The sequence below is a fragment of the Diaporthe citri genome (assembly GCF_014595645.1).
Source record: "Diaporthe citri strain NFHF-8-4 chromosome Unknown scaffold_9, whole genome shotgun sequence".
Taxonomy (NCBI): Eukaryota; Fungi; Ascomycota; class Sordariomycetes; order Diaporthales; family Diaporthaceae; genus Diaporthe; species Diaporthe citri.
In genome coordinates, this window is record NW_025064854.1 from 670752 (window position 1) to 697979 (window position 27228).

Here is a 27228-nt window from a genome sequence, read left to right on the forward strand (position 1 = left end):
TCCCGCATCAGGGTTTGACGCGTCTCGCTTGACTCGACCAAACCACCATCCCTCGTTGCAATGCGCGTCAGATTGGGTACTCGGTCTGACGGCAATGTGTACACGTTTACATTGCTGCGGGTCTGCATGATGAAAAAAGAGGGAGAGGTTGATACTACAGGTTGCTCGAAACAACGAAGGGACACCGGCACGTGGGAAATTAGACAGATGGCAATGAGAATTCAATACAATTGATTGCGATCACAGTTCCCCCCTCTACCCGTTGGCTCTCTTCAAAATTGTTGGTCCATTGTTGAGTTGGTCGACCGTTGGACCTAATGCGTGTAACAACACAAAGCCTGCCAGGGATCAGCGTGCTGCACCAACATTCGTATCTGTATGTCACGGACTCACGGCCGCGGACTTGGTCCTGGTGGGCTCCGATCACCCTACACGGAGGGGAAAGAAGACATACTTCTGGAGCCCCCCATGCCTGGGTAGCATCGCGGGCCGCACCTGCAGCAGCTAGTGAGACTCTGGCAGGTTATGGGTTGGTTCTGTCAGTGTCAGTTATCACTTTGTCTTGCACCATGCAGGAGAGGCCCTTGCGGGTCTACACGTATCACTGGCCATTCATGTCGGCAATCGAGACAGGATCTCAACAGCCAGTGATTACCGTCGCAAAGCAGATTTCCACATGAATCACTCCCGCCTCCCAATCACAACCCCAGCTTACTGCTGTGTATCACTCCATCTATGGGCAGGGGGGTGTAGGCGGGGTTGTCCAACATGCAGCAAAGTTGCAGTAGAAAACTTTTTGACCCCTGGGGGCTCCCCTCCCCGGACCGTATGACTTTGGGTTAATAAAGAAGAGCTAGGCATCTGATCTCAATTGAGAGTTCCAGTCATCTCCTCGTGTCCTCCCGATTTTGCTGTGAAAGAAATGGATCGCAAGCGCGCACATGAGGCCGTGCTCCTGGTGACGGGCGCCTGGCACGTTCCGGGTCACTATCGCAAACTGATCAACAGCCTCGAGTCGAGAGGGATCCGGACCATCTGCCCCACCCTCCCAACAAACAACAACGTGGTGCCCCCCAACAAGACTTTTGGGGACGACGTCAAGCTCATCCGGGACATCACGGCGTCGGAGGTCGCCAAGGGCACCCGGCTCACCGTCGTCGCTCATTCTTATGGAGGGGCCGTGTCGACCGCTGCCCTGGGCGACTTTGCAGTCAAGGGTGACACAAAGAAGGGCGGGGTCGTGGATATCCTCTACGTGACCGCGTGCCCCCCGAACGAAGGACAGTCCATGGCGAGCATGTTCGGCGGCGTCCTCCCGCCGATGTTCCATGCCCAGCCCGACGGCACGCTGCAGATGGACAACCCGGAGTACTACTTCTTCAACGACCTGCCGGACGAGGAGACCAAGAAGGCGGTGGGCATGCTGGTGGCCCACCAGGTGGATGCGCAGTTCGCGACCGTCGACTGTCCTCCCGGCAAGGCGGCCTTCAGGGTGATCCCCACGAGCTATCTGGTCTGCGAGGGGGACACCGCCATGCTGCCCCAGTTCCAGGAGATGAGCATTGCGAGGCTGGGGAGCGAGGGCGTTGACGTCCGGGTGTTCCGGTGCAGCGGGGGCCACAATGCATTCATGAGTGTGCCTGAAGAAGTCACCGAGGTTGTTCTCAAGATGTTGAAATCTCGACGAGGCCACTGAAACTTGGATTCAAAGTATCAATCTGTGATTGAGGTTTTCGAGTGAGCTGTGGGACAAGAGAAGATCATTGATTAGTCTGAAAGGGTGTTTGTAATTTGCAAGCGGACAGTGCAAGATATCCCAGCCCTTGACGCACCGCTGAGGCCGATGGTAGTATACTGAACCACTCCGAGATGACCAAGCTCTATCAGTCTCATCCATTCCCGTAATTTCCAGACCACATGGAAGCTCGCATGTTGGCCCCGAAAGGTGTCACTCCGTGCCTCATAATGAAGTACCCCAAGTTCGTCTCAACATTTTCGTCATGGTCTTGGTGTCTGAACTGCCACTATTTACCTGCATGGAGCTAGCCCTGCGCAATTATCGGATTGTCATGCGAAACAGCTTGTGCTTGCTGCTGTCAGCAACCCTCGCTTGTTTAAGCGACCAGTCGCCGGTCAGGCGGGGCGGGACGGAGGATTGTGTCACGGTGTGACAGCGGTGGCCGTACCCAGTAGTGTTTGTCCGTTTTCTGCCAAAACCTGATCGCAGAATAGCACTGCATGCATGTGTTGAAACATGAACCGAGGTCTGAGGATCAATTAGCCGTCAGGAGACGCGGTGCGTATTTCCATCTTGCATTGCTGCGCTGCACCCATCAGCATGACGTTGCAGGTTCTACGGAGCTCGTGTTATATTCTAACTTTGAACAATACTTTCTTTTTCCTGCAGACTATGGTCAAATTGACCAAGGAGCAACTGATTTGGTTGTCTCTTCCTATGACCATCCTTCATGATGCCGCAAAAGGTTACATAATGCCGTCACTCTTTTTTTACTTGAAGACAGAACCGCCTCCGCCAGTCGATTGCCACACAAATCCGCCCAACCCAGCCAAGGACCAAGGCACTCGGTGACTTGTGACCGAAATAACGTAGCACAAATGGTGCAGTTCCCTTCTCAAAAGGAGACAAATCCGATGATGATAATAATGGCCGAAACTTTCGAGCTGAATTGAAGAGCATATTGGCCGGTCGCTGGATACAAACGGGTCGACGACGCTGATATGATGCTTGAAGACTGCAGTCGATTGAAGACTATGGTTGATTGATGATTGCTGATGACTGATGATTGTAGAGGAGTGAAGATGTGAACTGAAACCGAGGTGACCTAGAACCCGGAGCAAGGTGCTGCCACACGTGAAAATGCCGCTGGATGTTTCAAGTTGTTGGTGATGGATGATTGGTGATCTCGATTGGTTCCCAACAAGGGTAAAGTCGGTCCGCCACGTCAAGGCTCGAGATGTGGCCGTTTTCTTTCACGTGTAAAACGTATGTTTGAAATGGTGGGTTCTAGGTATCTTCATCGTCGTCATCGCGTCGTCGTCACTGAGGATCCCCCCTTGTCTGCTCAGTGCTCTTCGCGGGTGTGGCGGCGGTCAACTGGAGACAGGTTAGTCTGGAGTTCTAAATAGACAAGAGACTGCACCCATGTTATTTCGCGAAGACTGGTGAATTCACCCAAAGATAGGTTAAGATCTTTATCAATAATTTGATTATTCGATAAATAAGGTTGGCAGGGCGGCGGTCGCGGCGGCGGCGTTGGTGGACAATGATATGCAGAGAAGAAAGGACGATATCTTCGCGCCAGATCTGGAGGTTTGTTTACTCCAGGGGACACGCACCATTGTGTATCCAGGCAGGTGCGTCCTGCAACTCAGGTGTGGTCATCATCACAATAGTAGGTGAGGAAGGCGGACCCCACAGTCATTAGAGCCGGAGCGTTTTGCCATCGGCACTTCCGTACAGGTGCTAATGATTTCGAGGTGACGTCTACGTTCTGGCCAACTTCAGTCCACAGGACCGGGCTTATACGAAGAGAACGGATATTCGCACCCGCAAAAACGGATGGTACACCCGTACATCACTCACGCCATAGCTACAGCCAGCCAGAGCACATCACCCAGGCCTAATCGCACACCTACACCTAATACCTACAAACCCAACACCTATACACCCAACACCTATACACCCAGTTCACACACCCGATTAGCATAGCTAATTCACACACCCAGGGATAATTACATGTGTTGATTGGGTATACAAACTGGGCGTTGGGCGTGCAAATTAGGTGTGGGTATTGGTTTAGTGCTAGCAATGTACGGGTGTACCCTCCGTTCTTGCGGGTGCAAATATCCGGTCTCTATACGAATACGATAAACAGTTTCCCTACTAGAGCTGCTTTGAAACAGTTCCAAAAAAGTAAACGGCTCAGTTCTGGGAGTAATTTAATTCTATAGAACCATGTAAGTATAGTTGTTTTCGTGAATAGTTTATTTACGAAAGGTACAGTATAGGAAGGGTGCAAAGCGTGCAGAGCATGAGGGAAGGGTGCAGCGCACGCCAGGGGGCCCAGCACCTTCCTCCAGAAGAGATGAAGGCACGCCAACCCACCGGCCAAAAGGTAAGGGAAGAGAAGGGAATCAAGAAGCACGCTTGCAGACCTGAATGCATCTGCGCATGAAAGGAACTTGGGCATCAAAGGCACATGATCAGGGAGTGTCAAGCACTTTGTGCCCCGGACTTGGAGGCAGATCTCCGGTTTCCCACGACTGCCCAGTGCCACCAACGGTGAACTCGATAGTGCCTCCCTCAATCATGATGTCCTCGTGGTTGAACCAGTTCCTCTCCCAGTCCTCCCCGTTGATCTTCACGGACTCAACGAAAAACCCACTCTGTCCAAGGGATATGTTGTCGCCATTGCTCGTGATACGGAGTGTCTTGTTGCCATTGATCGTCGTGTTAATATCACTGAACCAAGGGGACTCTAACAGGTAAACGGGCTGGGTCACGATGGGATACAGCCCGAGCATCTGCCAGATAAGCCACGAGTTGAGTGCGCCCGCGTCTGAGTTTCCAGGTACGCCATACAGTGCGTCGTGGAAGAATTGATTTGCCAGTGCACGAGTTTGGTTGACTGATTTGTGCTGCTTGTTCAAATAATTGTAGAGATATGGAGTTGCAAAATCCGGCTCGTTGCTGTCGCTCTTGTTAATGAAAGAAAAGTACAGAAAAGAGTATCTGTGGACATACCCGATGTTCATAATTGTAGTGATTCCGGCGCCGTTCTCTTCCAGGTCTTGTTCCGTGGTATTTGGCATGAACTGCACGAGAAGGTCAGCCGGTATGCCTAAACCCACTTCAAGTAATAGCACGGCAAGCTGACATGAATGGAAACCTACAATGTAGTCAAGCCTCCGTTCGAACTCTGTCACACCTCCCATGGATTCAATGAGCGTCTGAACGTCATGCGGAACCACGAAACTGTACTCAAATGGAGTGGCCTCATAGCTGATAGCATCCCACTCGCAACCCCCGCAGACCGCCGGGTTGTACGTCTCCGGGGAAACCCACTTCCCCTGATCATCTTTTGGCGCCAGAAAGCCCGTGAAACCGGCATGAACTATATCATGGTTCCAGAGGTTCTGCCATCCCGCTGAGCGATTTAAATACTTGTCGACTTCGGCTTGCGTGCCCTCGCCGGAAGCCACAACGCTCAGTGCGAAATCGTTCAGTGCGTACTCAACAGTCTTCGACACGGACCTCGAGCTGTTGTTCGAAATGTAGCCCAGGGGGATCCAGTCATAGAGTGATCCGCGGCCCTCCTTGACGCTGCCAGTCTGATCCAAGGGGCTGAACGTGTTGTAAGGTTGGACCTCTGCGTCCTTCACCATAGCTTGGTAACCAGCTGTCCAGTTAATTGTCATCGATGGATCGTCGCTGTTTCTACCTAGTCCCTTGATGTATGCATCCGCCAGCACGTTATCGGCATTGCTTCCTCCCTGCGTCAAGCCGTTGTAGTTCCCGCTCCTCCCATCCGGCAGAAAGCCCTCAAATCGCCAGATATCAATCAATGCACGGATCATGCTGACGTATCTTGCCGGCTGGATCAGATGATAAAGGCTGACCGTGCAGCGGAAGATGTCCCACATGGTGTAGAAGTCGTCCCAGTACGGCTCCTCAGACTCCCACAACGGGTTGTCGCCCGTCCTATCGCTCGGCATCAGATGCATGAAGTAAAGGGATGAGTACAGCAGCCGAACATTAGTGAGATTCGAAGTTTTCTCATCTGTGTCGACCTGGACTCTGCTGAAGACATCCTCATTCCACTCCTTCACGGTGGCGTCGACAGTGTCATTGAGTGACCAGCTCGGGATCTCGTCATCTCTGTAGTTGCAGGCTTGCTCAATCGAGGTGAAGGAAACGCCAACACGGGATTTGACTGTACTGGCCGCACCACTGTCAAAAGTGAAAACTGCGCCAATTCGATCGTTGATTGCACCGAGATAATCAGAGCCCCCCTTCAACGCGGAGTATTGGGCAGTGCTGTTACTGAACACTGCCTGAGGAATAGCTTCGTCACTGAACGTGTGGTACCTGTTATAGTATATATCGTCAGAATATGAAACTGGACAAAATAATTCAGCTCTGTGATCTCTGTGGGGTTAACAATACCTGATCATCGGGTCCGTATTCCTTCCCCTGAACGTGTTGACCTGAGCAGGCGGCGACTCAAAGGAGCCACAAAAATGGACAGTATATGGTGCACCTTCGTTCCAGCCGGCGCCGTATGTAGCAAAACCACGATACTCGGCTCCAGAAATGTCTATATGGCCAGCAAGATACACTTGGCTGGTGTAACCTCCCGACTCGCTAGGTAGGTAGTGAGATAGATCAACCAAGATATGTTTCTCGCCATCGGGAAAAGAGTACTGCATGAAGCCCGCGTGCCTTGACGCACCGAGTTCCACTTTGACTCCATTCAGTAGCTCTGTCCTGTAGTACCCGACACGGGCGGTATCTTCCACCACACGGCGTTGGAAATAAGTCCGGTTATCGAGAACATTGACAGGAGAGTCGACAGTTGTCAAGGGCATCTGTGAAATGATGCCGTATTTCGGGGCTCCTCCTGTTCCACTCTCGTGAAGCATCGTGACGGCCGTGACATTACCCATTGGCGTCCATCCTCCATTGGTGACTGAGTCCTTGCCGAAGCCTTCCCAGGTATCGACGCCGACCTTGACAACGCCGAACGGCACGGCGGCACCGACAAAGATATCACCGCCGCCATCTTGAATGACCGAGTGTAAGTCAATGGAGATTTGTGGGGATCATACAACGCGCTGCTCACAGGCCTGGCCTTCGCGGGGCCCACTGCCCCCAATGAGGGGGTTCACATATTGTGAATAATCTACCTGGGCCAAGGTCTGCCCGGACAACAGGATTACAGCCACGCAAGTGACGCTCTTGGACCCAAGCCACCTCATTTTCTGCGTGATGCTTTTCGTGCTTGAGCGAGTAGGCTGGCGATGTCTATTCGGAATTTGACTGGCTCAGAGCTGCTTCATCGCCGTTAGAAACCTTAAGGACTCAAGCACAACCAAATCACTCCATGTGTCTGTTTGTACAGGCCTGCATCTCCTCAAGTCGCAACAGTGACGATGCAACACCATTCCTTGCGACCTGCACCTTCCCCGCACCTCAACCATCAAGACGAAGGCAGGCCATGCCGTCCAGAAACTAGCTTTCCCCAAGTTCGTGATGTCCACCGCCGGTCACCTGTCTTATGCAAATTAGGTTGCACTGCACAGTTGATCTCATCCTGTAATGTGCCCGGCCCCGCGCCAAGTAGGCCGACCTTCTCCAAAACTTGACCGCAACAAGTCTGGTGATGACAGACCGAAGTTGCGTGTGTATTGGTGCTAATATTACTTATCATTGACTTGCAGGCTGACGACAGTTTTGACGAGGGGAAGCAACCTTGGAACACCCGGTTCGATGGCACGTTGCAAACCCCTCACTTCAACGAACACCTCTGCATGCCAGGTAACCGATGCGGAGGTCCACAAGCCCAGCCGAGAAGATAGATCCGAGGAAAAGGCATCGATATTGAGTAACCGAATCCACCAGTCAATGTGATCAAAGTCTCAGTCGTCAAAGTTCTCAGGACCACTTCCCCCCCCCCCCAACCAGAAAAAAAGCAATGCCCTTGAACTTCTTTTCCTTCCTTCGAAGTGCGGAATCTATTTGACTTTCCCCATAGTCATTGACCAATGAAACTCTTAGTCACCTCCAGGGGCGATGCATCCAGCGCATGCGACATGCCCGGGCGGTGTCTAAGTGAATTCAAAAGCAGCAGCAGTGTATGGTCATCCTTGAAATTACCTCGAAATTGACAAACTTGGCACAATCTTCGTCGAATTGAGAAGGCTGTGCGCCCCGGAGTTATACAACAGGTGATAGCTACTGGGGGACGAGTCATCCAATGGTCAGCTGTGATTCTGTTGTCAGCCTTCGCCGACACGGATGTGTGAGTCCGACGGCGTTGCGCCCTCACAACCGGCAGTGATATGTGCTCGAAACAGCACAATGTTTGACCAAAGAAACCCAAAATCGAGTCCGACACTTAAAACCAAAAGGCGATGTCACTGGGATTTTCAGGGGCTGAGATGCCTTCCCGGAGCGAGCCAATCAGGCTGAGGAAGCAGCCGGCTGGTCGCCGATCGACACTGTCAATCCCGTCGATCGTTGCTTACCGAACGGCCGAAAGAAGAACTCTGTGATTCGGTTTGAAACAGCCCACGGTGACAATTGACGGGTGGAACAAACCACGACGTCACTCAAGAACAAATGCTGTGATCGGCGCATTGGCGAGATCAGGGGCTTTGTCCCTCGCCTTTGAGGTTGCATAGGCGAGGGAGGAAGAGAAAGACAGGATTGGGGGGAGAGGGAGGCCTTTTGTGATTGCCTCCCGTCTCTTGCCCACGCCTCCCTTTCCCATTACCAACACCGACGTCCTCGAATTTGACATTCGACATTTTTTGAGCAGCCTTTGTTCATAATTCCTCTAGATGGAATGCAGTGCATTCCCACAAATGTTATTGGTACCCAGTATCACACTTATACTTCAACACAATGTCCGGGGGTCTCCTTCCCGCCATCGGGAGCCTTTTGGGTGGCTCGTCTGAGCTGAGGCCAGTTACCGGCCAGGAGCCCACGAATCTGGGCCCTCTGACCGCGACCTTCACGCAGCCGCCAGAGTGTACGACAGCTGTAGCTGCGGTCAGCGGGCAGGTCTTGCTCGGCCAACTAGCACAAGTTTGCGGGTCAGAGACTGGTGCTATTGACACCGCATGCTGGCCTACAACTAGTGGCGATGTCTCCGGCCCTCGAACGGAGTCTCCCGGATGGGGCTTCTACTCGCCCGGCATATCATGCCCCGCGGGTCATACCAGCGCATGTTCTGCCACAGGAGGCCTGTTCGGAAAGAGTGACTGGCCACTGCAATACACGCTGTCTGCAAGCGAGACTGCCGTTGGCTGCTGTCCTGGGTAGGTCTTGGAAGAGAATATCTGCATGATCATCGGAAGCTAACTTTCATCAGTGGATTTTCCTGTGACAATCTTGGGGGGCAGACTTGCGTGCAGACCACAACGTCGCTGGCAGTACCGACAACCAACTGTGGTTCAGATAACAACGCCGACGCCGGGCTCGGAATCCTCGCAAGGGAGACTGCCACAGCTGTGACGCTCCTTGCGCCAATGTTTCAGCTCGTCTGGCAGAGCAGTGATCGGGTTTCTCCTCCGACGGCCTCGCCGACGTCGTCACAGCCTGTAGAGACGGGGTCATCAATCTCTTCGGCCGCAGAAACCCCAGAACTTTCTGGAACTCAGACTATATCTGCGGAAAGCTCGCCGACTGGTAATCTCGAGACGGCCAGCAGTTCCGCAAGCCTCGTCGCAGTACCCCTACCGACGGAGACAGCCGCACCGAGCGACGCTGATAGCAACACGACCCAAGCGGCTGGGGCTGAGGATGCAGACGATTCCAGGAGCCAAGGTGCTAGCTTCCCAGTGCCTGCAATGATCGGCGTCTCCGTGGCCGGCGGGCTGGGCGCGATGGCCGTGGCTATTTGGGCGGTCTACATGTGGCAGCGCAGGCGACGGTACAGAAAGGACATGCTGCAGGGCATCAGCGATGACCGCATGCTCCAGGACCTCGACAACATGTATGAGACTACTCGCCCAAAGACGTTTGATATGGCCGGGAGAGAACTGATGTACGATCTGAGACGACAGGACACATTTGGCAGCAGAACAGACCCGGACATGTCGTATGGACCAGGGCAGGAGACCTCGCGGTTCTTCAGGGCTGGACCCCAACGGAGCCCGCAGCTGGTAGGCTTCCCTGGTATTACGACAGCTGGAGGAGGTAGGCCAGATGGGCTGAGAGATTTGGCTGGGGACCCTGATTATAATTCACATTATCGGCGCTAGATAGCCTTTGGCCAGTTAAAACTACAGACTGCAATAATGGCTAATGTACGAAATCAACGTCTGATGTCAAAATTTTGTCAGTATTTTTGAATATGAGTGCATGTTTGACATGGCTTTTGACGGACCGCCGCGCTATATATTGTGCGCTTCTCTGCGCCCATCAGTCGATCGCCAGCTCACTCCAGCCCAGGCTTTGTCGCCGCCATGACTTTGTACAGGGGACGAGCCAAGAAGCTGTTCCAGTAATTCTTCTTCTTCAGTGCCCTCAAATTCTGGCAGTAAAGTAGGGTCCGTCAAAGCGACATCGACCAGCCAAGCAGATTTCGCGCCCGTTTCAAAAACCGAATGGGCCAGTATGTACGCATTGAAGGAGACAGGCTGCTCCTTGGCGTGCAACGTGAGCTTGCAGACATGCCCGTCCTTGACCTGGTCAATTCTCTTGTACGAGAAGTCAAAATATCTCTCATCATCCCCGAGCCATGGCATGTAATCGTTCGGGATGACGCCCACGAACCTCCCGCCCGGCTTGAGGTACCTGGCAATGTTCCGCCAGGCCTGGTCCATCATGGTCTGGTCCCCTGCGTAGTTCAGGCACCACGCACCAGTGATCAAGTCGCGGCTTGCCTCAGGGCAGTGGAGAAGTTTCAGAGGCTTGAAAACGTCCCCCAATTCGTATTTCGCAACGCCTCCTGGAATCTGAGGCTCTCTTTCTGTCACGTTGCGGGCTGCGTCCAACATGCCTTGACTGACATCGACTCCAACAACATGCTTAGCTCCCATCTTAGACAGTGTCCGCGCGAAATAGCCGGTGCCTGTTGAAAAATCGAGGACACTCTTGCCTTCAACCGATCCGATGCAATGTAGCATGTTCAACGTGTCGCTTCGGCGCACGGCAGTCCCAAGTATACTGTCGTATGTCGCGACTACTTTCTCATACTGAGCGTTATCGACAGACATTGCGATTGAATTCTTGCTTTTAGTCTTCCACCAAGATTGGTGTGGCTTCACGTAGTCGTGATATAGATTTAATCCGTCTGTAGTTGTCTAAGAATGACAATAACAAGCACGACTTCGGACAGGATGTTGCTGAGTTGCGAGGAACACATGGAGTGAACGAAGGCGGGGTTTTGTAATGAACGCCACCTGGACCAGCAAATGATAAATGCGATATCTGCTGTGCTTACTGGTGACATTGGAACCCACTCATATCAACCTTGTGCTGAACTCTCCTTGGACTAGCTGTATGCGGCAGATGGTAGGAATGATGCACTCCACAAGGTTCACGCCGTTATTTGAGAATTTTCCCCATGCATGAACTGATATTTTCATCTGCTAGCTTGACATCCATGAGAGAACCTATCTATCATGCCTCGTCTTGATCATAGAAAACCATTGCTCTCGTCTCGATGCTGATTCTTGGCTCGCCCTTGGACTCGTCCAAGTTGGGGTCCTTGAATGCAACGTGTGGGCAGCGTCTTGGCACGTCTGATTGCTTGCTAGAGTCGACCTGGATAAAGAACAACAGGTCGTCCGGGTGCTGGTTGAACTTGTAGTAGTAACGGTGAGGCTTCTGAGGATCTGGCGCAGGGACAACTTCCAGCGCCTCAGCCGTGTGGTCGGGGAAGATCAGTGGCACCTTGATAATGTGCTCGTCCGGAATTGACGTCGCGTCCGAGACAGCGAAAGGGTCTCGGGTGATTGGCTTGCAAGGTCGCCACATCTGGTCATTGGTGTCAGTAGAGGTTGTGTATCGCGTGGCGCGTCGAGTTCGAGAGCTTACGTTGATGATCTGAAAGCGCGGCTTCTTGAGGAGCTCCGCCGCTTGGTCCCCGAGCCATCGTTCAGCAACTCCTTCGGCAGCCCATGTAGACTGATCGACATGGACACCGTAGAGCGGGCCCATTGGGCCTCGGTCACCTTCTCCGTCTTTTGGACCGGCTCGGATGATGTGGGTCAATATGTGTATGCTGGAGGGCTTTGGGCTGTGCTGGTCTCAGCATCATTCTTCCGAGCGTATGTTCGCAACAATGGGAACTTACTACTTCTTGTTGCTTTCCAGTGTTTTCGCCAATATTTCTTTCATCTCTGCATAGTAACCTGCCGTGACCTCGTCCAGATCTTCCGATGCTTTGTAGCGGCTTTTAAGCTCCGGAAGGTCTTTTTCGAACTGAGACTTATGCTTGATGAACTGGAAGCCCTGTATCTCCAGAGAGTATTTGCCCTCATCTCCTGTGACATCAGTAATGGAGACTGGCGAGCTGATCTTGGGAGTCAAGTTAGGCGGTTTTGGTCTGTTTCTTCTATCAGTGGCTGAATGGGTGTTATCCTAGGGAAGAGTGTTTACCCTCCGATGAACGTCGGTTCCAGTTGGACTTTGGGATCACCACTGAAATACAAGACTGTCGTTTCGACATGTCTCTTTGATTCTCCCATATGAGCCGCGACATAATCGGGCGTAGCCGCATTGGTAGAGTCCGCGACCATGATGAGCCCGTATAAAGACGAACAAGCCTAGGGCACGTGGTGATTTCTGGATAGTATGAGTGAAGCCCTGGCAGAAATTGTCAACGCTGAAAATCCGGGGCTAAAAGTACATATGCAATCAAGATTTCTACTGACGAGTCATGCCTTGACCAGCACTTGCGGGATAGCCCAACGTATATCCATGTATATTGATTCTCAACCTGCAAAGTAGCATGGACGCAGCGCGTGGTTATCTTTTGTGGGCCTTCCGCGGATGACCGACATCGTGATGCCGGGCTTCCATGTCATTTTCAGGGGCTTCTCCTCACCTCACGAGACCGGCCCGACTCCACAAACAGCTTGATCAAACCAGATGTATCGATCCCTTGGTCTAGTATGACTCGCGCCTTACGGCACCTCTCCATGGTCCCGGGACGCTGATACATGGAGGCAAGTGTAGTTATTGGACAGGAGAGGAGCGGCAACAAATATCATCTAGGTAATTAATTCGGTGGTATCGCTGCCGCTCGTAGACAAACCTAAATACCGATCACTGTCTCAACTACAACAAAGGCAGTTGGATCCCAACGCCACCTCTTCACGGCAAACAGACCCAATAGCGAAAATTGTTACGCTGCAGCATTTTGCAAATTCAGATAGGGGAAAGAGTATCCTTGTGATAGGACGACGGACAAGAAATCCGTATTATTATTAGTACATCAGCTGCTCCTTCTGAAATAGAACCTCGGAATCTGTAGACGAACCCAACAAACAAGCGTTGGGCTTTAAGAAAAACAAGTTTTCCTTGGTAAATCATAAGATGGCGCGAATCAATCTGAGTCTCGCCGTGTCAGCCAGGCCTCATGCTTCAGGGTACACCAGCCGTAGATATCCAAAATGGGATAGCAATGGTCAAAGAGAAATGCACCCCAGACTTTCGTTCCACAATAACTGTATTTCTGTACCAGGGCTCCGTAGCCTTTGACCCATCCGCGTATGTACCAGAGCAATATGATAGTGCCAATCATTGGACATGCTCGGAAGCTTTCGTACCAGGCCCAAATGTGGATCCAGGTGATAGGAGGGGTCAACAGGCGTTCGACAAGCTTGCGACCTGTGTAAGGGTAGGTTCTGCAAAGTGAGACCGGATCAGTCTCGGTCTGGGCATGATAGGAAGCTTGACCAAAGTAAGAAGACTAGTCTGAAAGCATAATTACCGGACAAAATGCCAGAAGCCAGGCGAATAGAACAAGATCGTCCAGCAAGACTGCAACGAGCTCCTTTTCCACCGCACATTCTGAAGCAACATCTTGCTGTCGCTCGGTATCAAGGTCAAGATCTCTGCCTCAGCCGCGTTCTGGATGCAGAATTTCCAATCTCTAGCCATCATCCAGCGGGAAATGAAGCAATCGTCTCCTGTGCTGAGCTTGTTTCCCGCCCAATAGTCATTGCACATCGCGTGCAGAAACTCCTCGTCTTGCAAAATACTCGAGCGTAAGAGAACGGTACGGCCTATGAGGGAGAAGCAGCCCTCATCTGCTGCAAATCGCACGGCTTGAATTCGATTCTGAACTTCCAGACAGCGAATGGCTGCCACCTCCCATGGTGTGATTTCACTGCCCTTGCGTCTATGCTCTGGAACGTAAGCACTAAGTGGACCACAGTCAGCCAGAGTATGTTGTATGACTGCAGACAGTGACACTGAAACAAACCGAAACCCTCATTTGACATACCTCTGCTTTCCCTGAACCCCTCCTACCTTGGGGTCCTCCAGTCCAGCCAGCAGATACGGCAGCACCGTAGTGGCGGGCCAAAATGCGTCATCGTCCACAAGTGCTATGATTTTGCTGCGCGCAAGTCTGATGCCCATGGCAAGTTGCTCCCTTTTATTTATGATGTCGCAAGTGACAATCTGAGTGATTCGAGCCGCCAATGGAGCTTGTGATACGAGGGACTGGACAAGTTGAAGATCTCGCCGGATTGTAACGATTATGATCTCATGTGGATCATTGCTAAGCCACTGGCACAAGGACCTGGGAAGAGTGTCTGGGGTGTCTATCGTGGCGACCACAATGCTAACATCTTGGGTGCTGAATTGAGGGTTCTCCGGGAGAGGCAAAGGTCTGTAACTTTTCTCGTAGGCAGTCTCAACGCTACATTCATATCGCCCCCAGAGCCTATGAAATGGTTAGTTGGGAAAGGTGGAAGCCTGAAAAGAGCCAGCTATTGGTAAAAACACTCACCATAACGAAGCAAGTACCAAAGCCATGGTAGATTAGTATAGAAATGAACAGATGAGATTAGTAAAGGAGGACACTTATCGTAGCAAATACCTTGGGCTGGATTTCACGAGATACGGAGAAATGGAAAGAAATAGAGCTGTGTCAACGCCATTAGATAAAGACTTTTACATTGTGTAGGCCATACCTGGACGGATTCGGTTGATCGACTCACGCTGTCTGTTGGATGGACAAGACATTCCCATTTCAGCTTCATGTGATCCATCTCGTAGGTTCCGGGAGACCGGAAGCCTATCAAAACCCTTGCAGCCGACATTTCCTACTAAACGATCGGGCCGGAGAATATGCCTCTTAAGGCAAATGTACGTGATGAACAAGGGCCAGAAGGAGCAGGTTCGTTGGCTCTGCAGTTCGTGGGGGTCCATTTGCAGGACAAACTGCAGGACGAGCTGCAAACATTCCAGCCGACGCAATCTGTGTAACGGCAAATCCTCAAGCGAATCACCCATTCTGGACAAAGCCTCTGGCTGCTGAACACTAGAGCACGATGCTGAGAAAGCCATGCAACTGGGCCGGCCTCTTCCCCTCTTGGTCATTTCGCTTAATCCTACAACGGCAAGTCTGCATTTACAGGTCGAATGTTCCCCTCCAAGATCCTGGCACGAGCTCTGACCGAGTCGACAGCGGACGTGGGGCCGGGGTGATGGAAGATGCATCAGGTGTGTAGTGAACTTCACACCCTTGTCTGTTTGCTCGCACTCAGCGGCTACGAGCAGGCTGCGTGCGTAAGTGAGCTCTGTCGATCCGACAGAGCCGGTCATTCCGGGTGGTGCCATTGTTTTAACCTGCACGGGGGCGAGCCTGCAGCCCGGGAAGGGTACCCGGGGGACTACCTACTTCTATCACTTATGACAGGGCTGAGCTGCGGTGTTTTGCAGCCTGATGGCCGATCATTGGGTATTACTCTGGAGATTGATACTTCACTGCACGGGGAACCGATGGCAACAGCCGAATGCACGTCGAGTCTGGCCACGTACTACCTGGTCTACACGAATCATCTCGGTGTAGTGATAGTGCCCCTAGCAGCCGTCTCAACCCACCGAATAAATCGGTAAGGATCTTCGAGTCTTGAATGTTCACTGGTCTCAAAGTACTAGACCCCTCACCCCTCCCACACCGTGCCGTGTTCAGGTTTGTACTAACGAAAGGATTGCCTATCTCGAAGGAGTGGCATAACTACTCTAGTCGTACACCACATCGAGCATACCCTTGACGCCAGCATTCGGAAACTAGTGGCTAGGCATTATCTACCGATAGTCTAGAACTTAGCTGTTCGGAGTAAATCCTGATTCTGTGATGTCTGAGGGATATACGACAGTGATACTGCAGAATGTGCCCAGTCTGAAGGATTCTCAATAAAAACAACGATTTGAAGATCCCAGAGGAGAGTATCCCAGAGGAGGTTTTCCCAGAGGAGGTTTTCCCAGAGGAGGTGAGGCTCCAGGGTAGGTTTGGTTGAAGGTGGCTGCTCCAAGAATTGTGTGAGGAGTGGGGATGGGAGGCAGGGTAGATTTTTTTTTTTTTTTGGATCCGTATTAATTGATGATATGCCCAGGCCCATACTGATACCCCGATCTGTTTTCGTAAATCAAATCCTCAGCCAGTCAGACTGGGTCAAAATGCCTAGGCGTGAACGCCACAGCATCTCTTAGAAAGTGGGCTTTGTTTTTCCCTTCCCTTGTCAAGTTCTTGTGGCATCCCTACATGCAACACTGTGGAAGTCCAGAAGCCATTCCTGCAACCAGCACGCCACCCTGTTTGCCCTAAGAATTCCAGAGGTTCTTGATGAACCGGAGCAACCTGTTATGTGTCAGCTTCTGAGTTGCCGGAAATTCTAGTCTATTTGAATACGCAATGAATTGATACTGTGGTAATCTGCGACCATGACTACATACTACCAAGGTACTGACATTAAAGAGAGATTAAACTTATCCTGGAGCCATGTCCACACCATGTCATGGCCATTTTTCGAGTTCCTCGTAATCAGACCCTTCTTTGGGTCCCTGTCCGGGCCCGGGTCGTTGAAAGTCTGCACGGAGCGAGCGTTGTCCTTCCCAACCTCAAAGATAGTGCCGCCGACCAGATCACTATCCTCCGCACACTGGAGCATCGCAACAGCAACCTCGTCCGGGGTAACCCATCCATCGGCTGTCTCGAGGTTGACCATTTTCTCCGGGTGCTCTAGCCACAATGGCGTCCGGACCACCCCAGGAGCCACGGCGTTTACTCGTATTCCGTGCTTGTCGTCCAGCGGGGCGAGACTTCTGACGAAACCCGTGATGCCGAATTTGGACGCTCCATAGAGCGGAGCGTTGAAGTTTGGCACATATCCAGCCACAGAGCCAATATGCACAACCCTCTTCGGATTTGACGGCGAGACCGCAGCTCTCCCTGGCGGCGGGTGCAGCCAGTGGGACAGCGCGAGCTGCGTCACGCGGATCGGGTGGTTCAGGTTGATGTCCAAAAGGGCGTAGTGTCCAGGCTCTCCGTCGATGGCGTCTTTGGCCTCAGAAGAGCCTGGCGGGTGCCAGAAGTTGGACCAGTGCGGCTCGTAGACGCCAGCGCCAGGGCATACGATGTCGACATCCCCGAACTCCGAGAGCGTGGCGCTGAAAATGTTGGACAGGGCAGGCCAAGACGTGACGTCAGTTTTGACGAACACGGCGCGGGGGCTGCTTGCTGCATCGCTGTATTTGGCAACTAGAGCCTCAGCTTCTGGCCGCAGGGACAGGTCGGCGAAGACGACGTTGCAGTTTCGAGACAGCAGAAGTGCCGCGAAAGAGAGATTGATTCCTGAACGGTAGTATCGCCTGATGTTAGTAAGAACAACTCTTCTTATTGGATTGTTTTGTAAATAGGAAGGGGTCGCTGCCCACCAGATCCTGCACCAGTGACGATGGCTGTTTTGCCAGACACACTGAAGGGACTCGACGTCGTCGAGATTTCAGTGGGAGCTATTGCAGTCATTGAGGCGGCTGTTCGATTTCTTGGCCAGCGGCTTTAAGTAACAAGGACGTCTTGCGCAGCTATGAATACCGATAGCGGATTATAACAATCGAAAATCACAGTTTTCGTTGGGCTTTGGTCATCAAAGGTTTCAAATTGCTGACGCATTGGATTGGATTTATAGCTGGATACCGCGGGTGAGTGTGACCCGACCAAACGGGCCCCTCTCACAGCTCCCGACATTCTCCTGAACCCCGGCGGGGACATCGACCCGCCATTACTGGCCGATCTTAGAGCGATACCGGATCAGCAATGTATATCCTTTTTGCTGTTAGCTCACTCTTAGACAGTCGCACAGCAGGCGGCAATATCTGTCAGTTAACGTTTTGGAAGGTGTATATTCGCACGGCAGCCGGAAATATCTGCTACTTAATGTTTCGGAAAGTGTACAGCCCCATGAGAGCAGCACTGCCATACCCTCATCCTGGGCTTCTAGACAGTGGATGAGAAATAATTGACACCCTAGCCGCTCTATCGCAAGCACTCATAGACAGAGACAAAATACAGACTTTCTTAATGGAGTAATCGAATCTTCAGTGGCGTTTTCTGTGCTTGAGTACTTGCTTCCTCGTGTTGACAACGTGGCTAGTGTAATGTCACATCATAGTACGACATGGCCGGTGAACTTGTTTTGGACACAACATGTACCAGATCAATGAGATGCTCTGACGTTCAGTGACTGAGGTTGCGTAACATGTCAGCAAACAGTCCAAATCGCGGATAGTCGACATCACGCCCTGCCAAGCTTACACACTGAAGGCAATGAGGGCGTTCGGCACTGTCACAGAATGTGGACGCAACACGAGTTAAGTGTGGTGAACACACTCATGATTTCGCAGCGTGTGGCATGTTGTTGCATCACTGTCGCCATTTTCTATCTTGGATTTGGGATTGGCAATTCTCCAAGCACCATTTGTGGTCCTGAAAACGTCTCATATACCTTGTACGATTGCACCGGAGCCTTGTTCCAAATGTTCAGCGCAAAGGACCGTTGAATCGCACGTCATAGCAGGTTTCACTGAGTGGTTGCGAACTGCAGCGGTAGCACAATGGAGGGCGCGTGGCAACCAAACTTCTGAGCAACAGAGGCAAGGAGCAGCCTGAGAGTTTGATCAAGTTGCTCCTTGCCAGACCATGTCATGATACAGCGACAAAATGAGACCCGGTTTTGCAGAGCGACCTCACGCAGTGATAGCACGAAGCTCGCAAATTCCTTGATGACTGAAGGGATCATACACAATGGCAGGGAGGCACATCAGTTGCAGAAAGTAGCAACCGAAACAACACGAAAGGTGAAGCGATATCAAGGACTTTGAAGAAAATAACAAAGTTACTGTGACAGTTCAACGAAAGAGAGAAGGAGAAAAAAAACAAGTAGATGTAGTCTGGTATTTGAGACCACATGAAATCGCACCGCTTCAAAAAGTGGTGAAAGGCAACAAAAGGAACTTTGAGTTCAGGGTCTGGCCGGGGATTGAACCCGGGACTGGGTGAGAGTTAGTTGTGCTGTAGTTTTGGAAGTGGACCAGAAATGACGTACCCTCGCGCAGCTTGAGCATTAGGGTGTTCCCTAAGCGCGAATCATACCACTAGACCACCAGACCAGCGATTTGCGTTGGATTTCTGCGAAATTTGAGTATACATATAGGCAGATTACATTCTACCCAAAACCCAGCGACACAGCTTTTCATTTGCATTCGCACACACAAAATGTCCATATCCACACAACAAGACTACAGGGTCATTTACTGCTTTCATCTGTAGAATTGCAACGCAACAGCATGGATTCCTCAACGAATTATGGTTTGTTATTGAACCTAGCGCAAAGATCATCGATAGGTTTTTTGAGCACAATTTCAGCACTGACGCTATCACCACGGTTTGCAAACTTCGAGCACAATTATCTCCCAAGGAAAATATGGCATGTGCCGTTAGCTTCGAATGATTATTGAAGAAAACGAGATCCTGTGCGCTTTCACATTTGTAATTCTTTGGCAGATGTGTCAGACGTCCACAGAGCGAATCACATCAGTCACTATGGGAAGAAACGCGTGTAGGTATTGATTCATCCTAGTTAATCTCAGCCTCATTGCTGTGCAACAGGCGACTACCTCGTCTCCGATTTGTACAATCCAAAAGGTTAAACGTCTTGTAGCTCAAAAGCCAGCAGACAATTTCAATACACAGGAAGAATTAGACACACAGTCCTCATGCAAGGCTTTTGGTGCCCCTTTATCTCCAGATGTCTGTCCCCCACCTTAGAGCATCAACGATGCAAAGGCAGCGACAACGATTCCAGCCAGAACACTGCTCACAGTGGCACCCACCTTGGCTCCAGCGACCTGGACCCCAGTCGGTGAACCAGTGCCACCGGTGGTAGCCGTTGCACCTGAGCCGCCCGTTGCACTGGAGCTGCCCGTTGCGCTTGAACCGCCAGACCCACCCGTTGCGGTCGCATTTGAGCCTCCCGCTGAAGGCGAGGCTGTGCTTGTTGCATTCTTAGGCTCAACGGCAGGCTCATACTGGTCACAGACAGCTCCCTCCGCCAGTGGGCACTACAGAAGTCGGAGTCAGTTTCGAAGCCATCTATGAGAGAAGGAGGGGTCGAACAAGTTTGAAAGAGAGCCACTCCTGCCTCAACCCGTATTGGTGGAAGAGATCGGTCGCTCACGAAGTAAACATGTACGAAGAAAAGAAAAGAAGGAAGCATAAGAGAGGAAGGCAGCAACATAGGGAAGCACTTACTGTCTCTTCGATGCAGATGGATTGCAGCTGTGGTCCTTGAGCCTTGATAGCAGTCGCTGGCGGCGAGCATTTGTAGTTGAACAACTTGTCAAGGGCGCCAGCAACAGTAGTGATGTCGTCTTTCGCCACGCCGAATGACGAAGCAGCGAGGCCGACCTGCTGGATGAAGTACGACACCTCGTAGTGGTTCAGGTCCCTGGTGTGCGTTAATCACATGCTCTATGGAGCGTAAAGAGATGCGTTCTGGAACATGCCAAAACACACAACAGCCGGGGAAACGTTAGAGGAGAATACTTATGCTGACATGAACTTGTGCACCTGGTACTGGGACGGGAAACCGTCGTACGCGGGGAAGCCGGGCATTCCGTAGGTCGTGCAGCCTAGCAGAGAGCCGAAGAAGGCGTACAGGTGCGTGAGAAGGAAGTATTGGTTCGAAGTCTCGGAGTTGGCGGGCTTGTTCATCTTGAGGGGCTCGGCACCGCCGCCGTCCAAGTTGTTGACGGCCACGCCTGACGATCCGCCGCGGTTGGAGGAGGCGAGGGATCCGTCGAAGTATGGCAGAAGGTTCACGTCCATGCCATCGACCTTGCCGGGAGCAAGAATGCCAGGAACGGCGATGCCAACGTTCGGGGTGGTGTCTATGGGAGGAGGCGTCAGTTAGTCTCAGCTCATGCTTGACCAAGCTATGCTACTGACAGTTGCCAATCACGACAGTATTGACGAGCAGCGTCAAGACAGTCAACTGATTTGCTGCCGTGTTCTCTTTGAGTAGAGCTGTCGTATAATAGTCGCAAATGGGCGTGTCTGCTGGTCTCTGGGCAGAGACCGCAGAGGCCGCCGACAAGGCTACGATGGTCTTCTTGACTTGCATAATGATGATGAGTAAGATGTAATTGGAGGTCAGCAACCGTATTGAGAACGAAACTTTGAGCGAGAAGCCTCGCAAAATATCACAGTGGCCGAGGAACTATTTAAGTACAGTTGTACAACATTCCCAGAGACATCACATCCTGGTGGAGCTGCCCAAGCCTTTGCTCTCGAGCCGCTCATCGCCCATCATGCCAGCCCACATTGAGATGCAACGATACTGAATGCACATCCTCCCTCAATTCGCTTTCCTGGGGTCGGAAGGATTTATTTCCTTAGTCGCCACCGGAACTAACGATATCCGGGACTCGATTCCGTTGTTTCTCTGCCTGTCGGCGCGCTGGTCACCCTGTCATTCCAGGCAAACATCGTGGAATGGCTAACATCTCGCACTGCCGCCTGCTCTCAGCATTTTCAGACAAGGCGCTAAGTCATTATTCCCCTGACGATAAGGAATAAACATCACGACTAACACTTTCGCGGTATGGTCCACCCGTCACTTGACCCATCTCGCTGGTGACTGGAATGACGATCTCCGCGCGGCTAGTCTCACTTCCGGGGCTAAGGCCAATAAAGCCCTCGTGTTGGGCGCGGAAAGACACTTGCCAGCCATTCACAGCTCGGCAATTAGAAAAGCTCACAACAACAGACGCCATGACGCAGTGGATCAATTGAAACATGCGAGGAGATTCGTCGTGAAGAAAGGCTAGACCGTGATTGTCGGCACGCGGGGACGCCAGAAAATCTGGGGGGAAAGGAGAGATGGCTGAGAATGGCGGAAAGCCGGATCATTTCTGACGGCCCCAAAGTTCCTTCTAGAAAAGGCGAATGCCAACCGGCCCCTTGAGAGTTGGGCACCAAACACTCGCGCTTCTCAACCTGGACGACCCAAGCTCCAGGACCGTTCGGGCAAAGTTCCCGCGCTTGAAACAGCTTGCAATTGGGAAGGAGAATCTTAAGTGAGAGTTTTTCAAGAGACCTCGAAAAGATAAAGGAGACACAAGAAGAAAAACAAAATAAATTGAAGTGTGCTGGCCCAGATTGCTTTAGTGAACTTATAGTCAGAGGTTCCTTTTACCTTGTGAGATGTGTTGCAGATGATATCCTCAATCATAGTCTATGAGAGTTCTTTCTTTGGCTTTTACTTGCGTAGTATTTGTTCTCAGGCCTGAGCCATAGTGGATCTGTTTCCCTAATGTTTTCCAAAAGTATCCAGGACACAAGAAGTCAGCCGTAAGTGACTGAAGTGGCAGGACATCAGGAGGAGTTGCGTATCGAGGCCCAGGCTTTTTTAATCTACGGGAAATTCGAGGAGCTTTATATAGACGTAGCTATTATTATTACAAGTGCTCAGGTATGGAGCGTCGCCAACCGAGAACTTGTAACAGGACGCGCAAGTTGGTGCCGCAAGTAACAACATTTTTCAGACTCGAAGCGATAATGATCGGAACCAGAATGATCCTTCCACATTGCTCCTGTTGTAATCTGTCGTCTTCAGGTCCGATCAAGTCCGTATTTCCCATCAGGCACGTTAATCTGATAGAATGATGCTGGTATAGCTTGGCAGACAGGCGGGGACAAGTCACAGTAACGAAACAGGGCAAAATATATAAATACTGGGAAAATGCCCCACAAGACCCAGCCCAGCGCAAAGTAAGCAAATAACCGGAAACGAATGCATTCTGACTGTCCACGTCGTGACTGAGCTTTCCTGGCCTTTTGAACATGGCACAACTGAGACGTTCTTGCCTGGTAATGTCAAGCGCCAATTAGTGGCGGGCAAGGCGAGGTGGGTCAATATTTCCGGAGCTGAACTATCGCCGCAGTTGTAAGCCCAGTGGTAACAATAGGGATCTCTCTGAGCCGAGCAGTATGGCAGTTCAGGTCTCAATATGTTTAACAGTACCTCTTATTGTCACAACAGTAAGAAGTTCACTCATCATTGATGGGATTAATCTATTGAATGCACGGCTAGCGTTGGCCGAAAAGAGAACAAATGCCGAGGTCGGCTTCAGTACCGTATTATTACTATACGGAAAATGGGAACGAATACGCAAAACCAGGGCGAGCAGCAAGAGACTTGGCCTTTGAATGGAGAGGTGGAGAAGGAAAGGGGGTTTGCACAAGTATAAGAAGGAGTTGAAACGAAACGCAGGAATAAACAACAAACTGTAAATAAGTTCCCATGTCCTCTCAATATTGATGATGAAGGTGACTGCATTGGTGTCGTTCCTGCTGGCCGCTGCCAGCCAAGGCGCTTGAGCAACTCGTGATCTCAACCCTGTTCTTCCTGGGTTTCATCCAGATCCGAGTTGCATCTATGTGGAAGAATTAGACCAAACTTTCTTCTGTGCGACTTCCAGCTTAATTGTTTTCCCGGGGATTCCTATCCACGCCAGCAAAGCCCTCGCAAAGTGGAAGTTAGCCAGCAACGTCCTAAACCGCCCTTCTCAACTGCCTGAGTTTGCCTCCACACCCACAGGCCAAGATGGAATCTTCGCCCCTACCCTCCGCTACCACAACGGTACTTTCTACCTGATCACCACATGGGTCTTCATAGCCTCCTACCAGGACTTCAAGATGGACAACATCATCTTCACCTCCTCAGATCCCTTCAACTCGTCCTCCTGGAGCAATCCGACCCATTTTGACTGCAGAGAGGTCATGAGGGCATCATGGTATATGAGAGGCTCGTTGCACTTCCTTTGGGTGTGACGTATATCTTTTCGGCGCTGTGTCTGGTGGCTTGTCCCCTTTCACGTCAGCCATGTGGCAGTTCCAAGGACAGACGTTTGAACTGGTGATCAAATGTCAGGGGTCGCAGCTCGCACATTGACAACGTGGTGACACTATTTCTGGGGCACAAAGGCCCGAGCAATTATACAGTATCAAGACATCTGCTTCTTTCGATACCGCTGAGGCTGGAAAAGGGAGTGAGTGAGATAGAGAGAACCCCGAGTCTCCGCCAGAGAGCAGTCGCACACTCAGCACTGCTATGCCACCAGAGTATCAAGCAGATGCTCTTAGCAACAGTGGCAGAGAGGCCAACCACTTTGTTTGCTATGGTGGATACCGTGGGAAGCTGCCAGTTTGGCCACAGCGCAAAGCTGGAGACGGGCTGTGGGCTGTGAGTGCGCTGGTGTGTGTCAATCAGTGGTAGCGGTGAGGATGAGGTAATCCCAACGCCCCATGCTTCCTCCCCTGTCCCATGCTCACAATTGGCTGGTGGCCCACCTAGGGGCTCGGCTGTGCTCGACCCCTCTCTCCCCACTACACCACTTGCAACTCTTCCTGCGTACCTGAGCGTCTCAGCTAGTAAGACGGGACGGCAGACCCTTACCCGGGTTCAACGTCGCTGGTTCTCGCTGGTCCAAAAGACGGGCCGATTCCGCTCATTCGTAGCCTACGCAGCCTGGGTTGCCTTCACTTCTCATCTCACCACCAAGAGGACCCAGCTGTCAATCTCAATCGCTGTCTCAATTCTGTTCCTGACGCTCACCCCGACCAGCGATCCTCAATCATGGCTGAAGGCCTGACCTCGACCCTGGCCAACCTGAACCCCTTCGCCAGGAAGGGCACCTCTCCAGAGGATGACGAAAACGGCGAGGAGGTCGACAACACCACAATTGCTGGTGGTGGTCATAGTGCTCGGCAGACCGACGTGACTCAGAACCAGCTGCGCGTCAGCAATGCCCTGAAAGCCTTCTTGGTCGACCAGGGCGTGCTCACCAAGCGCGACCTCCACGGTGACACGGACGAGGTACAGAGTGCGGCTCTGCACGCACTGGTCAAGAAGCCGCATATCAGCGTTCCACAGCATGTCACTGACAGGTCGTACCCGCTGCCCGAGTACTTTATCAGCTCAAGCCACAACACATATCTCTTGGCGCATCAACTCTTTGGCACCTCGTCGGCGTCGGCCTACGAGACCGCCCTGAAAGCAGGTGCTAGGTGCGTCGAGATCGATGCTTGGGACGGCGAGGAAGACAAGGACGAGCCAAAGGTCACCCACGGCTACACTTTAGTGTCGCATATCCCCTTCCGCCAGGTCTGTGAGACCATCCGCGATGTGGTCGACCAGGAAGCCGCAGAGGCCGTCAACGAACAGGGATACCGGGCAGCTCCGATCATGGTTTCCCTCGAGAATCACTGCGATGCCCACGGCCAGAAGCGGCTGGTCGACATCATGAAAGAGGTCTGGGGACATCGCCTGCTGAGCAAGGCCATCCGGGAGAAAGGCCACCAGGAGCAAGAGGGCGGCGACCACGTCACTCTTGAGGAGCTTGGCTCCAAGATTGTCGTCATCGTCGAGTTCCATCTGCAAGGGGAGAAAGACTCGGATTCCAGCACCAGCGACGAGTCATCCGACGACGAGAGCAAAGAGGCACGGAAGAAGTACAAGGAGAAGAAGAAGACCACCGGCGCAGGCGTCATCATACCCGAGCTTGCCGAGCTCGGCGTCTACGCCCAGTCGGTGAAGCCCGTCGACAACTCATGGTTCGAGCAGCCGCAGATGACGAACGGCCCTCACCACCACCTCATCAATGTCTCCGAGGTTGGGCTGCTGAAACTCATGCCCGAATTCAACCAGAACATCGCGAAGCACAACGCGCACCACCTGATGCGAGTCTTCCCGAAAGGTACTCGCATCTCGTCCAAGAACCTCAAGCCGGTGCCATTCTGGGGCAACGGTGCACAGATTTGCGCACTCAACTGGCAGACTTTCGGCATCAGCATGCAGCTCAACGAGGCGCTGTTCTCGGGCACAGATGGGTACGTGCTCAAGCCCGCAGCGCTCCGAAGTGGCGGGGACGGCAGCGTCACGACTGGGCAGAAGAGGCGTCTCCGTGTCCACGTTGCCGGAGCCACGGATTTGCCACTGCCAAATGGCAAGGAAGCGGACGATATCAAGCCGTACGTGACTGCTTCGCTCATCCACCCCCTCGATTCCAAGGAGGACACTGCATCGAACAAGCAGAGGACCGGTTCGTATAAGCAGCACAAGCTGGGCTTCCTGCACCGCGGGGAGAACCCGCCGACGACGGAACCTGTCTGGGACGAGACGCTCGAATGGGAGTACGAGGACAGTGAGATGGCTTTCCTGAGGATTCTGATCAAGAGCGACGACTCGTTCTCCGTGAACCCGATCCTTGCGCTTACTACTGTTCGGCTTCTCTACGCCACAGAGGGCTGGAGCTTTATTCGCCTGCTGGACTTGAAGGGACGGGAGACAAAGTCCTCACTGCTGGTCAAGTTCGAGATCCAGAACGCTGATTAGGGCGCAAGAAGAGGCCCTGCGACCCAAGACACTGGGCATGCAGCGACGGGGTTGATTGATGAGGCTTTCAGGCGGCCTCTACTGCCCATTCGTACTTGTTGTACAGTCGCACGTAAATACAGGATAATCGTCCGTTGTGGCTTTTCCTCTGCTATTTTGGACAGAGTCAAGCAAAAAAGTTGTCATCACTAGGTTGCAACCACGGACGAAGGCCAGTGATGCCCCGTATTTCCCCTTCTGGACATGACAGATCATTTCCACAAATCACGTCTTAAATGCTTGGTCTCACCCCATATTACACCCCGGAAGCTTGGTGTCTTGGACGCACTAACGAGCAGCTGTGGGGTCCCCACGAACTCGTGGCACCCACGCGAATGAATCGTCTTCCATGCGCTCGAATAAGCTTCCATTCTTTCATGAGGTCCTCAGCCCTCCGCTGGACTTGACTTCCTCCATTGCCGTCTTGGCAGTATTGACAATTTCCGTCTTCGGGTGCATAAATAACACATAGACAGCGTGATGCGAGCTCATACATGCGTTAGTGGTAGTATTATCTAGGCT

At 52.1% G+C, this 27228-nt stretch overlaps 9 protein-coding genes and 1 non-coding gene across 10 annotated transcripts; 3 read left to right on the forward strand and 7 right to left on the reverse strand.

The window, feature by feature from the left end:
* Positions 1-922: 922 nt before the first annotated feature.
* Positions 923-1696, forward strand: INS49_015326 (uncharacterized protein; the record flags this gene model as incomplete). Its single annotated transcript, XM_043176008.1, has 1 exon — positions 923-1696. One exon carries the CDS (start codon positions 923-925, stop codon positions 1694-1696), a length of 774 nt encoding a protein of 257 aa, XP_043019463.1.
* A 2528-nt stretch (positions 1697-4224) lies between these two features.
* Positions 4225-6999, reverse strand: INS49_015327 (uncharacterized protein; the record flags this gene model as incomplete). The annotated part of the gene is made up of 5 exons (XM_043176009.1): positions 4225-4711; positions 4766-4836; positions 4915-6109; positions 6188-6803; positions 6864-6999. 5 exons carry the CDS (start codon positions 6997-6999, stop codon positions 4225-4227), a joined length of 2505 nt encoding a protein of 834 aa, XP_043019464.1.
* A 1648-nt stretch (positions 7000-8647) lies between these two features.
* INS49_015328 (uncharacterized protein) lies at positions 8648-10008 on the forward strand (the record flags this gene model as incomplete). Its single annotated transcript, XM_043176010.1, has 2 exons — positions 8648-9063; positions 9117-10008. 2 exons carry the CDS (start codon positions 8648-8650, stop codon positions 10006-10008), a joined length of 1308 nt encoding a protein of 435 aa, XP_043019465.1.
* A 132-nt stretch (positions 10009-10140) lies between these two features.
* Positions 10141-10965, reverse strand: INS49_015329 (uncharacterized protein; the record flags this gene model as incomplete). Its single annotated transcript, XM_043176011.1, has 1 exon — positions 10141-10965. One exon carries the CDS (start codon positions 10963-10965, stop codon positions 10141-10143), a length of 825 nt encoding a protein of 274 aa, XP_043019466.1.
* Positions 10966-11371: 406 nt separating this feature from the next.
* INS49_015330 (uncharacterized protein) lies at positions 11372-12896 on the reverse strand (the record flags this gene model as incomplete). Its single annotated transcript, XM_043176012.1, has 4 exons — positions 11372-11728; positions 11789-11990; positions 12048-12271; positions 12801-12896. The coding sequence occupies 4 exons, from the start codon at positions 12894-12896 to the stop codon at positions 11372-11374; spliced, it is 879 nt and encodes a 292-aa protein (XP_043019467.1).
* Positions 12897-13684: 788 nt separating this feature from the next.
* On the reverse strand, positions 13685-14740 carry INS49_015331 (uncharacterized protein; the record flags this gene model as incomplete). The annotated part of the gene is made up of 3 exons (XM_043176013.1): positions 13685-14120; positions 14205-14648; positions 14715-14740. The coding sequence occupies 3 exons, from the start codon at positions 14738-14740 to the stop codon at positions 13685-13687; spliced, it is 906 nt and encodes a 301-aa protein (XP_043019468.1).
* Positions 14741-16534: 1794 nt separating this feature from the next.
* On the reverse strand, positions 16535-17738 carry INS49_015332 (uncharacterized protein; the record flags this gene model as incomplete). Its single annotated transcript, XM_043176014.1, has 3 exons — positions 16535-16571; positions 16682-17564; positions 17648-17738. The coding sequence occupies 3 exons, from the start codon at positions 17736-17738 to the stop codon at positions 16535-16537; spliced, it is 1011 nt and encodes a 336-aa protein (XP_043019469.1).
* A 1498-nt stretch (positions 17739-19236) lies between these two features.
* Positions 19237-19381, reverse strand: INS49_015333. The gene has a single exon. It is a non-coding gene; the product is annotated as a tRNA-Leu (tRNA).
* A 654-nt stretch (positions 19382-20035) lies between these two features.
* Positions 20036-21393, reverse strand: INS49_015334 (uncharacterized protein; the record flags this gene model as incomplete). The annotated part of the gene is made up of 4 exons (XM_043176015.1): positions 20036-20332; positions 20523-20718; positions 20827-21160; positions 21219-21393. The coding sequence occupies 4 exons, from the start codon at positions 21391-21393 to the stop codon at positions 20036-20038; spliced, it is 1002 nt and encodes a 333-aa protein (XP_043019470.1).
* A 3516-nt stretch (positions 21394-24909) lies between these two features.
* Positions 24910-26667, forward strand: INS49_015335 (uncharacterized protein; the record flags this gene model as incomplete). The annotated part of the gene is made up of 1 exon (XM_043176016.1): positions 24910-26667. The coding sequence occupies one exon, from the start codon at positions 24910-24912 to the stop codon at positions 26665-26667; it is 1758 nt and encodes a 585-aa protein (XP_043019471.1).
* Positions 26668-27228: the final 561 nt, after the last annotated feature.